This window comes from Harpia harpyja, chromosome 13, assembly GCF_026419915.1.
Source record: "Harpia harpyja isolate bHarHar1 chromosome 13, bHarHar1 primary haplotype, whole genome shotgun sequence".
NCBI classification, from domain to species: Eukaryota; Metazoa; Chordata; class Aves; order Accipitriformes; family Accipitridae; genus Harpia; species Harpia harpyja.
The window spans coordinates 41,413,237-41,425,539 of NC_068952.1; the positions used below are offsets into that span (position 1 = coordinate 41,413,237).

The following is a 12,303-nucleotide window of genomic DNA, read 5'->3' on the forward strand; positions in this document are numbered from 1 at the left end:
TTGCTCCCCGTGGTTTGTTCAAAGTGCCCCTGGATGCAGTCCTGGCCATCGGCAGGACAAAATCAGCTTTGTCACAGCGGAGCCACCAAGGACACGCTGCGAGGAGGACTTGCAGGCGGGTCAATCCAAGCCTCAGAGAAAACCGAGTCTTAGATGAAAGCCTAATTAAAGAGCTAATTAAAGGGGAGGTCCGGCTAAGTGGCCAGTAGGCAGAGCTCTTCTGATTTACGGCTTTAATTTCGGTTTTGCTTTCCAAGAGAAGCGGGCTGAGGCAGCGAGCAAGGGCAAAGGCAGGGCAGGGCCAGAGTCAGGCCAGGGCAGTGCCCGGTTCCCACGCTGCCGCCCTGCGTGGTGCTGCCGAGGGACCCCCCGGCCGGGCACCACGGTCCTGCTCCGGAGCCCCTGGGTGACGTTGGGCCATACCCGGCATCGCCTGCACGAGGGTCTTGCTGGCAACACCCTGTCGTCCCCCCCCCAGCTGCAGGGGGGTCTGCTCCATCCCGTGCTGCTGGCACGGACCCCAAAGCAACCAGATTCATCCGGCGCTGGCCCGGCATCGCCCCGCGCTCGCTGCCGGCAAGGAGCCCATGCAGCCCCGTGCGCTCCATCCATGTTTTATTCTGAAAGCTGCAGGCATTAAAGCTCAAGACACCCCAGGTGCAGGGGGAACATGCTGGGGGTCAGGCCAGAAATAGGGCGAGGGGACCAGAAGGTGATGCCATTCTTCCCAGGACACCGCTCGGGATGTTACCCTCGGAGGGAAAGGAAACCCCTCCCAGGTTTTGGAAGCGGAGGGGCTGGGATTTCTGCTGTGAATCTGGGCTGGTAGAAGGGTGGGTGCATCCTCGGTGGGTCCCGGGGTCTCCTCCCGGTCCAGACGGAGGTGGCTCTGCGGTGCGGGGAAGAGAGTGAAGCTGCGCAGGGGAAGGGCACGATGGCCGGCGCTAATCCTCGTAGTATTTGGTGAGGAACTGGGTCGAGGCCACCGGGGAGCCCAGCCGAAACTGCTCCACAAAGCTCTCCATCGCCCAGGCTCCTGGGGAGAGAGGGAGAGAGGGTAAGCTGGGCTGCGAGGCGGCCGGAGGAGGGGGATGCTCCGGGGCCGGATCCAGGCTGGGGCTGCACGCTGCATGCCATGCGCCGGCTGCTGCTCTGCCCGAGGCGTTGCAGACCACATCCTGCAAACAGCGGCAGGCGGGGAGGCACCGGGCTCTGTCCCGTGGGGCCAGAGGGCAGGGAGCCATGGGGAGCCCAGCCCTCAGCATCCCCAGGGTGGGGGGTAAATGGCATTGCCCCCCCCCCTCCACCCCTGCTGACCTTTGGAGCCGACCTTCCCACGGCTTCCTATGAGTCCACACCTGGAAATCCCCCGCCAGCATGTGGGGGAGACAGCAGGAGATCCCCCAGCCCCTTCGCTCGCATGCACTCAGCTGCTGCTCCACAAATTTTTGGAGCCAAGAGGGTTCTTCATTCCTGACCCCCCCCCTCTCCGCAGCTGCCTGCCCTGACCCGAGGATACCAGAGATCCGGGGGCAGCTCATGGCTGGGGACGGCCTCGGTTTTTCCTACGCTGGAGGTGGCAGGGAAACCCTCTCCGGGGCGGTGGGCAGGAGGGAATCCCTTGTCCCTGTGGGCCAAAAATCCCCCTGCGCTTTGCAAGGGTTCAGTGTCGCGCGTGGGTCTGGCTCGTGGTTGGTGGAGCCTCCTCCTCCTCGGCCAAAGGGGCTTTCCCCAGCGATGATGGGACCCAAGCAGCTCACGCTGCCACCTCTGTCCCCGCCTGGTGGGACACTGGGTAGGACATGGCCCTGGGGAAAGGGGCCCGTTGTTTATCTGAAACCCGTCCTCCCCTCCTCTCCCCTTCCTGCGCTGCTCTTTAATGTCACGCTGCAGACTGGCAGCCCTTATCTGCCTTCACATCTCAGCCCCAACTGGAGCAAACCATCCCCTTTGCTCTTGCAAAAGTGCTGAGCAAAACACGAGCTGCTGCATCACCCGCGTGGGGCGACGATGGCTCGGGGTGCCGGCGGAGCCCAGCTCCCCCCCCCCCCCCCATCTGCCGCCCACCTCGGGCACTGGGTCAGGCCCTACCGTGAATCACCCCACAGCCAAAAAGCCCCCAGTGGGCTCTGCCAATGTTGCCGGTGCCGGCACTGCACCCTGCGACCTCCTGGAGCTGCAAGAGGATGCGGTCAGGGAGATGCTCCGGTGTCTGGGAAGGAGGTCCCGGGATGCTCGGGCCGGACCCTGCACCCCGGCATGCCGGCTGGGAGGAGGTGTTTGAAATGCATCAGGCTACGTGTGGCTGGGGGTGTCCCAGACGTCCCCCCGTCCTCACCACCACCCACCGAGGACCCAAACCAAGCCGAGGGCAAGGACAGTCCCGCCGTGCCGCACCGGGGTCACGGCCAGCCGGGGCACGCAGCCGCGTTTCCAGCGGCTCTGGCTCATCACCGCAGCCCAAGTCTGAGGGGGGAGATGCCCCCACGCAGGATCCCGAGGGGGGTTTGGGTTTGCCGGTACCGCTGCCAAGCCAGGCAATGGCCGAGAGCCCCGGCGCGCTCCTGCACGGCCATCGGGCTCCGGCGTGTGCCGCAAACACCTCCATCCCCAAAAAACACCCCTGGCAAGGAGGAGCAGCCGCTCGCTTTGGGGTCTCAATCCATCCCCCCGCCCCAGCTCCGGGGGTCCCGGCGAGCGTGGTGCCAGGGGAAGGGGTCTCGGGGGGGGGAATGCTCCCGCTGCACCCACGGCCCTTCGGCGGGCGCCTTTCATCCGCTGGGTTTCAAAGCGCTCGGCAAGCCCCGGGGGGGAAAGCAGCCGGTGCCCCGTGGGATCGGGGTGAAAGCGAGACGTGGCGGCCCCCCGACTCCCAAGGGTGCCGGGAGTTGTCCTTGATGTTCGTGAAGCCTCCGGAGAGGCAGGGATGAAAGGAGCCGGGAAGAGGCAGAACCGCTGCAGGGCTGCAGGCGCTGGCCCAGGCTCTCGCCGCCACGCGTGGGGCCAGGGTTTTTCCTGACCTACTTTCCTACCTGCCATCGCACCGGTTGTGCCCGTCCCTCTGCGGGAGACGGGACCGGCTGCAGGGAAAGCCCCGGGCACAGCCGCCGGGGTGGCAAAGTGGGGGGTGATACACCGGGTGGCTACCGGGTCTGGGGGTCTGCACCCCCCCCTCATACCAGATCCAACCCCTTGGGTGCATCCGCAAACCGGGTGCCCCATCCCGGCATGACCGCCTGTACACCCTGGCACAGGGTGACATCTTTCTGCAAACTGTCCCAAATCATGCCACCGCACCGGCCGGCTCCCAGGGCTGGGGACTGCGAGTCACTGGGACCACAGAGCCGGGGAGGGGAGCGGGTGGTTGGCCGGGGAGCCACGGCCACGCTGCTGCCGATCCCTCTCCCCACCAAAACAATGCGAGGTTTCATCCATGGCTTGGTCCGTTTTCAAGCTCGTTTCCCAGAGGATTATATCATCGCGCTCGGCCCTTATCTGAGCACCCGCCGGAGGAAGAGGAGCGCCCGCTGACACCCACACGTGCGGCAGCCACCTGATCCCTGAGCACCAGATGGGGAAACTGAGGCATGAGGCAGCTGCTGGGCTCGGGGAGCTCGGGGACCCTCTGGCCCCGCAGGCGATGGGTGCACGGGGCTGTTTCACAGCCCTACCATTGCACCCTGCCCCCCCAAAACGACCGGTCCCCGCCTTCTCCCGGCCCCACAGCGCTGGGGGCACGTTGCCGGCTGTAATTTATCAGCCTCATCAGCGGGGCCGTTCTCCCTGATAGGAGCCCTGATGCTTTTCTGCCAAGATTAATGATGTCCCAGCGGAGGTAGGCGGGAGGCCGCCAGCTGCTTTGGTCACCATTAACTTGCACCCGGGGACTTCAGGCGGGACCGTGTGCTCCCCGCAGCCCTTCGCTGCCTCCCGTCCCAGCCACAGCCTTTCCCTCCCCGCCGGGGCCCAGTCCAACCCGATTTTCCAGCTGGGTGGATCGGAGGCACACAAGGTCGGCTCATGAGTCAATGCTGCAGCCCCGATGCGAAGCCGGAGCTGGAGAGGGATGGAGCCACGGTGAGGGCGACTAGCCGGGCTCATCCCCGGTCCCTGGTCCCCAAAGGACTCGCCGCTCCCTGGAGGCAAACATTTCTGGGAGGCTAAAGTCCATTCCCGGTTGTAAAATGCCTTTCTGGGGCAGGAGGAGGTTTGGGGATGCTGGGGAGCATCTCCCCATGCTCACTGGAGCTGGTGGGCGTCTGGCACCGGGGCACGGCAGGGTGGAAGCAGAGGGAGGTACGGCACTGCCCGGCAGGTGCAGTTAAGCCTCAAGATCTGCTAATTAAAGTTCCCCTACAAGAAAAAGGAAGGAGGTGGAAAATGAACGGTCTCCATCCTCCCGCAGGCTGCAGATGGGTGAAAAGGTCCCCAAAAAGCGCTGCCATACCACCCCGCCATGGCTGGGGTTCACCGGACGCCTGAATTCCCCCGGCCGAGGGATTTTCCCGCAGCTCGCTGCAGCAGGCAGCAGAGCCCGACCGCCGGATCGAGAGCTCACAGCGGGTGCCAACGCCTCGGGATGCGACGGGTGGCTTTGACATTTTGCAGACCACAAACTATTATCTTGCATCTCGCCAAAATACAAACACGGCTTGTAACCCTCCTGGGGAGGGAAGCGGGGCGAGCGGGGAGGAAGGGCTTTGCACTGCCTGACGGTGCTCGTATGGCCTTGGGGACACTCCAAGGGTCCCCAACTTTGGTCCCAAGCGGAGACAGAGCTGGTGCCCAGTGACAATTTGCTTGCGTGGCTGCAGCACAGCCAAAAAGTGGAGTGAATCAGACTCCAGTGGAGAAACTGAGGCTCCGAGAGAGTTATTTGACCAAGGTTGCACAGCGAGAGAGCTGGCTGGTGCAGGAATTGATCAGAAATGCTCGCAGAGAAGGATCAGAGGTTTTTTTTTTCCTGATGAAACAAGTCTTTCTGCTCAAGAGCCACCCTGGAGAAACACCTCTGCTGTAAACAACTGATTTCACCATTGCCACCAGCGACGGGCTCGCTGCGGGGAGCGGCATCAAGGGGACGTGAGCGGGGTGCTGCAGCCCTCCTCCAGCTCCGCCACTGCCTGCCCACACGCCCTTGGGCATGGCACCCGACCCGCTGCCCATCAGTGCCATCCCAGCCAGGACACCCCCAAGGCAGGGTGGGCACCAGAGACCACCGGCCACCGTGGAGCCATCCTCTCTCCCTTTGAGCTGCCGGCATCGCAAAGCCAGGCCGGGGGGAGAAGTAGCACAGATTTATTTTCCATGCTCGCCATTGCCCCTCGCTTTTTAATTTCCCAGGGATTTGTACAAGGAATGGCTCTTTCCGAGGAGCAGGGACGCGGCGGACGGGCAGGTCCTGGTTTAGTGCCCTCTTCTGGAGGCTCCTACCCCTCGGCTCCACCACCAAGCTCCTGCCATCCTTCCTGGCACACACCACCTTCCCCAGTTTGGCCCTGCTTGACCCAGGACCTTTCCCCGTTCGGCCTCCAAAGCGCAGCCCATGCCTTTGCTTGGGCGGAGGGCGAAGGAGGGAGCGTCTCTGCGAGCCGAGCGGTGAGAGGAACGCTCTCGTGGGGCTCCGTGCTCTCCCCGAGCGGGGTCTACCAGGGGACAAGCTGCCAGAGGGACGGATGCATGGCGCAGCGCTGGTGGTGCACAGTGCAGGGATGCGGCGCTGGATGCCGGATGCGTCCGGAGGTTGGGATGGGCCAGCGCCGCTCCCTGCACCTGCCGGGTGCTCCGGTCAGGACATCTCTCCCTCTCCGGGGTTAGCACCTGGTGGCGATGGGTGCCACCATCTTTGGTGAGATGGAGATATCGCTGCCACCAGATGTAGGACAAAATAAAAGCAACAAGAAGGGGCTGGTTTAAGGCCAAGCAAGATGGAAAACCCCAAGCAAGGCTGCAAGCTGTGCCTGCAGCATCACCAGGTGAACCCACATCTCTTGTACCACAGGAGGAGAGGACCAAGGCAGAGCCACAGAGGAGCTGGCTGTGTGTCTCACCCGTGGTCCACTGGGGTCAGGGTCAGGCCCTCCTTGTTTCCAAGTGCTGCCAAAGGTGTCTTCTCCTCTCCCTGTGCGCTGCCTTCGCACCGTGGGGTCAGACCCCAGTGCTCAGCCACACAGGGCTGGATGCACCGGCAGTTCGATTGGTGTTCATCCCACTGTGGTCCCTGGGGATGGATTTATTTAAAACCCTTGAGAAACCAAAATTTCATCCTTTGACTGCTTTTAGGGCTCATGCCCCGCTTACCAGCTGCCCTGGGAATTAAAGAGATGGGCTGCCGGCGGGTGGTTGTTCAATCCAGCAGCACCTGCTGGACAGGCCAAGCCTGTGATGCAGCAGTGAAATGGTTAAAAATAACCTTCAACCAACTACTTAAATAACAGCCTCCGCCGAGACAGCCGCAGCTGCCTGACAAACGGCGATGCTCAAGCATCAGATGTTGCGGAGAAAATATCCGCTGCTGTTTTAACGGGTCTTTCCAAGGGACCCTGGGAAGGGCTGAGAAACTTGAGGATGGGACGGAGACAGCATGGGGTGGGGAGCGCCCGGCCACCCTGCACCTCGGGGGACGGGGGGATGGCGGGGGGATCCTCCGCAGGACACATGGATCTGGTGGCTGAACCCCTTTGGGTATGAAATTTGGGGGCTGGAGGCGCACATCCTGCTAATAAGAGGATTTATGTGGAAAAAGCTCTTTGGTGGGTGTTCCAGGCTCCCTTCCCAGCCCCGGGATGCTGCGATGGCGATGTGGGTGCATGGCCCCAGGTGACACCAGCGGACCCCTCTCCTGCCACCACGCCGGGGATGAGGGGCCGGGGAAGTGCCCCACTCCGCTAGCGGGGGGGGTGGCTTCAATGCATGTCATTAAGAAGCAGAGCTAATGAGCCAGAAAGCAAACCGAAGGGCAGAAATCACCCACAGAGAGACTCGCAGCAGCAGCAGCCCGCTCCGGCCACGGGACAAGCACCACAGCCCCACACCGGGTGGGTTTCGGGGTCTCTCCCAGCACGGGGGTCCGGGGAGACCGAGTTCCCCGGAGCTACCCCGCTGCTGCCTGCCTTCCCCCGGGATGTGCAGCGTTGGTTAACACGGCGCAGGGGTGAGTCAGGCCGGCACAGACAAGACGCACCGACCTGACCTGCCTATCGAGCTGTGCTCATGTGGTCCCGGCTGGGAAAGTTTTGAAATTTCCCTTGCCGAGGCCACGTGAACTGCAGTGCCCCGTGCTCCAGCCCGGGCTGCGCCAGCACCATCCGGGGAAGGAACCCACGTTTTGCATTTTGCAGGATGGGTCCTTGCCCGTGCCGGGGGTCCCGCAGGTGACCCCACGCCCCAGGGTGCAACCCATCCGGGATGAAGCAGTGGGGATGGTCTCATCAGGTCTTGGGGGGGTCTCGGCTGCTTGCCTCCATCCTTGCCGTGCAGCTTTTTGGGAGACGGCAGCCCTGTCCCTGCGCCGCGTGGGGTGGAGAGGAGCTGGGAGTTGGCGGGCGTTGTGTCAGCCTGGTTTGAGCAATCTTTTGCTAAACCATCTCCACGTCTGATCCTTATCTGCGTGCTCCGAGGTGGCGGTGATGCAACTCCCGCGGCTCGGGAAGGGGGGACGTACCAGCAAGGACTCATCCCGATTTCACAGCCGACGAGATCTCTCCCTGCTTGCAATCCCGCTAGCCAGGCCGTTACCAGCCATTTTGCCGAGAGTTTCTGCTGCCTTGCAAGGACTTAACACCCCATCCGTGTTCCGTGTAATGATTTGAAGTCCCTTTGCACCAAATGAGCATCGCCAGCCCGGCACTTCTGGCATGCCCGAACACATGGCATTATCCATACCCCCGGGAAAGCCACTTGGGGCATGGCATGGGGCCGGGACCCAGGGCACGGCTGTTCCTTACCCAGCGAGACCCGCTCCTCGGGGCTCAGGGCGATGGCCTCGTGAGCCGGCTGCTCGTACAGGCGGAGCTGGTAGCGGTGGTACCCGCTGCGGGGCGGAGGCGTGGGCCGGACGTAATCTGGGGATGCAAAAGATAACGGCTGAGCATCCCGCCCAGCGGGACCCGCTTCCCACCATAACCACATGCCCAGCACCCCGCTCCAGGCTGGGATCGGCTCTCCCACCCAGCGCCGTGCACCGAGGACCCTCGCCACGCATGGGGCTGGAGGGAGAAAGCGCTCAGCAGCTCACGTGTTTCACGGGCAAGAGCAGCCACTGCGCCCCCCCCAAACCTGCCCGCTCCCTTATCGCTGCCCGGATCCCCCCCCCGTCTGCCCCGGGGGCCAGCTCCTGTTTTCCCTCTCCTGAAATAACCTGCCCCCAGCCTCCCGCTGCGCCAGCCACCACCCTCTCCTCCTCCTCCTCTTTCAACTTCAGAGCCCCGGGGTGCTCCTCGCCTCCCTGCCGAGTACCTCAACATCTCCTCCATCACCCTTCCTATCCCTGCACCATCCCCACCATGCCCTCTCCCCGTCCCCCCCAAGCTGGGTGCAGCCTCCCCTGGATAGGGCCATGTGGGGACCTGCTGGGGGGGGGACGGGACACAGGAGTCTGAGACCCCCAGCACCCCACTGGTGCATGGCCAGCACCCCTCACCCTCCCGGCTACCCCATGGGGGTCCGGGGTGCCTGGCACGCCGCTGGCTGGGCTCCAGCTGCCGGGCTTTTGAAGTCCTCCCGCACCCAGCTTTGGCGGAGGAGGATGCTCTTGTGGTCGAAGCAGCGGGTTCTCAGGTGCTGGAGGTCCGGGGTTGTTTCCTCACCTGGCTACAGATGTTCGACGCGCGCAGGCGGGCACGTCCCCGGCTGCACGCTGTGCTGCGTGCACGCCCTTAACCCAGCCAAAGCGGGAGCGAGCAGCGCACAGCTGCCCAGATGTGGGGCCTGCAGCTGGCTCGGGCCATAGGAGCATTATTGCCGGCTGGTGAGGTCAGAGAGGGCTGGTTGTCCCCAGCAGAGGGACATCCAGGGAGAGACCCCCCCTGATGCATGCACGGCGCTGCCGATGCCGGCAGCCGCCCCTCGTCCTCCGTCAGGGATGGAAGGACATGATGCCAAGGGATAAGATGCTGAAGCTCCTCCAGGATCTGGTCACCCACAGCCGGGTGAGCCCCCGGCCCCTCTCCCCCACCCCCTTGGGGTGTAAACTCCGTGAGCCTGGCCTGTTTTTAAACTGAAAGTCTTTGTCGGTGCAACATCACAGAAGTTGTTGGGATTCACCCGCTTTTATCTCGTGTTTTTCTTTTTGATTGTATTTCCACCACCACCACACCCCCCCGCCCCTTTTGCACTGGTTTGGAGCTCTTCCAACCGCTGGGGAGTCTTTTAACCACTTTTGCCTCCAGAAAAATAAGAGAAAAAGTGGCTCCTATTTCAGACAGCACCCAGCTGCGCCCTGCAGAAACCCTTCGTGTCCCTCCCTTGCGTCCCGGCGTGCTCGTCCCCGCCGGGCACAGCCAGCTCTGCCACCGTCTCATCGCAGCTCCCAGCCTGGGCTGCTGGAGACCCCGTCCCCCCGGCGTCGGGGTCTGCACTCACCTGTCAGCACAAGCCCTTTGACGTCCCCGGTCCTCAGATCCGCACCCTGAAAAGACAAGAAGACGGGGGGTGAGGTGCTACCGGGACCCCCAGGAGAAAGATGTGGAGGGGACAGACCGCTCCTGCCCCCCCGGCTGCACCCGCTTCTCCCCAGGGATTCATTTTCCAACATTTCCAGTGTTTTCCTTGCAAAGGTCATTAGGGAGAGAGGTCGGGGGGAGAAGGAGCACGCCAGGGCCTTTCTTTGGCTATTTGGGATTTAGAGGCTCCATGCACGGTGCCCCGGCACACCGGCAGTGCCATCTCCGCGCTGTCACCTGCACACAGGGACCATCAGTGATCCGGTGATCCGGGTGGGTGATCCAGGCTGTGGCACACCGGGAGAGCCACAATAGCCCGTTAAAAGCCACGGTGCTGCTTTGCATGCAGGTTTTTGGGAGGGGTGAACCGTGTCGGCTGGGAAGGGGCCGGCAGCGGAGGACCGCAGCGATTTGCACCGGCATTCCCGTGGCAAAGCTTTGCCCCATCGCGGTGGTTTTGCTCTCAACCGAAACTCCTGCCTGGCGAGCAAGCCCCACCGCCCGGCGGGCTTGGCTCTCCATCCCTGGCCTGGGACGCTTCCCTGGAAGAAGGAGGCTTTGCCGAGACCGCCGAGCATCCCGCTGGAACTGGATTAATGGCAAGGGGGCAGCGGCGGGAGCTTCGGCCGCATCCTGGCCCCTCGCAAGCCACCTCACCCCTGACCTGCTGTGCTATTCTCGGCCGGCCCCCACCTCCCACCAGTGCAGCCGCCAGTGCTCGTAAATCCTCTCCTACGGCACCCGTTATTCCAGTCCTGCCCACACACACGCCGCTGCCAGGGCTCCTCCGCCCTAACCTGCCCTGGGAGTTATTACCCTGAAAAAAAGATGCATCAGATAACTGCAAGCAAAAGTGCACGCGGGGAACATGGTCGGTTCCCCGGCTCTTTGGGATCAAAGCTTTGCTTTCTCCAAAAAGAAACCTACTTTGCACTGAGTCACAGAAGGCGACAGCCTCCTGCGAGCTGCTGGTGGCACAGCAAAGGTCACCGGGAAGCCAAGTGCCCGCTCAGGTCCCTGGCTATCGGCTCCCCAACGCTGGCTCGCCACCTGGGCAGCCGGAGCCGAAAATATCCCGATGACGGAGAGGTGATGACTAAGATTTTGGGCAGCGACTGGCAGGTTTGGATGCCTTGGGTCACAGGGGGAGGGGAAGGCGGCACACAGATTGCCCAGGGGAGAAGCACCCCAGGGTGTGCCGGAGGGGAACACGAGGCCGTGGGGCTATGCTGGCTGCTCTCTCCCTGCCTAGTCTGCCCAGATGTGCGAGCACAACCTGCCCAGATGTGCACGCCGGCTCCATCCAGATGTGCGCCCCCGCTCCACCCAGATGTGCGCTACCAGCCCACCCACGCGTGTGCATGCCCGCGCTGCCCAGACGATGTGCGTGCCTCTTCCATCCAGATGTGCACATCTGCTCTCCCCAGCCATGCACGCCCAGCCCCTCCAGCTGTGCCCGCTCCCCCCAGATGTGCCGGTCTTGGCTGTGGGGCTGAGCTGGCGGAGGAAGCTCGCAGCAAACCCCAAGCTCGCCATGTGGCCGGGCCGGCTGCCAGTCCCCGCTCTTCAAAGGCAGGGACTGAGGCTTTTTTCTGTTCCGGGTAGGGCTGCTCCCGTGCGGGGACCTTGCTGCTATTCCTGGCTTTGCCATGGGCTTATCGGGAGAAGCCGGGCCTCCTCCCTGTTTTTCTGCCTGCTGATGTGGGTTGCCTGCTCGCCCCAAGATGCAGTGGGTTCTGGCTAGCCCCGGGGATGGGAGAGTCAAAGGATAAAGTTCCTTTTAAGAGGCGAGAACAGGAAGAGGGCGGGAGGGAGAAAGTAGGGATGAGCACTGTAAACCCTGCCTTTTTTTTTTTTTTTTTTTTTTTTAATAGTAAACAGCTATTCTGGAAGCAAGGGAACAAACTCTGCTCGCAATGGGCTGCTGGGCTGTAGGAGAGGCTGGCAGGGTTGGGTGTGAAGCCCTGCTTGCTCCTGCAAGCTTTCCCTCCCGGGGTCCCGCTGCCTTCCCCGGGGCGAGGGGGACCTGCAGCTGGGAAGCGGGTATTTGCTAGTGTGGGGGAAATGGTTTGCAGGGAGGAATAACTCCCCGCTCCAGCCCATTGCCCCTTTGCTGAAATGCTGGCAAGGGCGAGGGGAGCATTGCATGCCGGCGGCCCCCAAAGATCCCTGCCACGAGCGGAGCTAATGGACGCTGATGAGCTGCCGGGTTTATTAATGCCCTTTTATGAGAGCATTAATAGTTCCTAATGACACCATTTGAGCTTCCTAGTCTTTTATCTTCTTCTCTCTTTCCCCTGCCGAGGACACAGTGTAGGAGGTGGAATTAAATATTTCCACCCTCAGGTCCGTGCTGTGTGGTATCAAGTGCTGGGGCACGGGATGCTGGTGGGATGCTCGCGCAGAGACCTGGACAGGCTTAAAAATCTGTGCCGTGCAATTTCTGCGCCAGGAGCTCCTCTCTGTACTCTTTTCCTCGGCCAAAAGAGTGGAGAAAATTATTCCCCCCTCATTCCCGACACTCCTTTGCCAAGCTGGACACCGGCTGCACGGAGGCTCTCCGGTAGATCGCAGCCAGCCCTCGGTGTTGCCTGCTGCACGTCGCAGCGTAGGGCGGGGGGGGGGAATAAATAAATACAAA

General features: G+C 62.5%; 1 protein-coding gene across 7 annotated transcripts in view; it reads right to left on the minus strand.

The window, feature by feature from the left end:
* Window positions 1-598: 598 nt before the first annotated feature.
* PEBP4 (phosphatidylethanolamine binding protein 4) overlaps window positions 599-12,303 on the minus strand; it is an 80,778-nt gene continuing 69,073 nt past the window's right edge. For all 7 annotated transcript variants that reach the window (XM_052806504.1, XM_052806507.1, XM_052806508.1 and 4 more), the window contains 3 exons: window positions 9,583-9,628; window positions 7,947-8,063; window positions 599-1,036 (listed from right to left, as the gene is read on the minus strand). In XM_052806504.1, coding sequence (XP_052662464.1) covers window positions 945-1,036; window positions 7,947-8,063; window positions 9,583-9,628 — 255 coding nt within the window. In that variant the 3' untranslated portion in view covers window positions 599-944. The remainder of the gene's footprint in view (window positions 1,037-7,946; window positions 8,064-9,582; window positions 9,629-12,303) is intronic.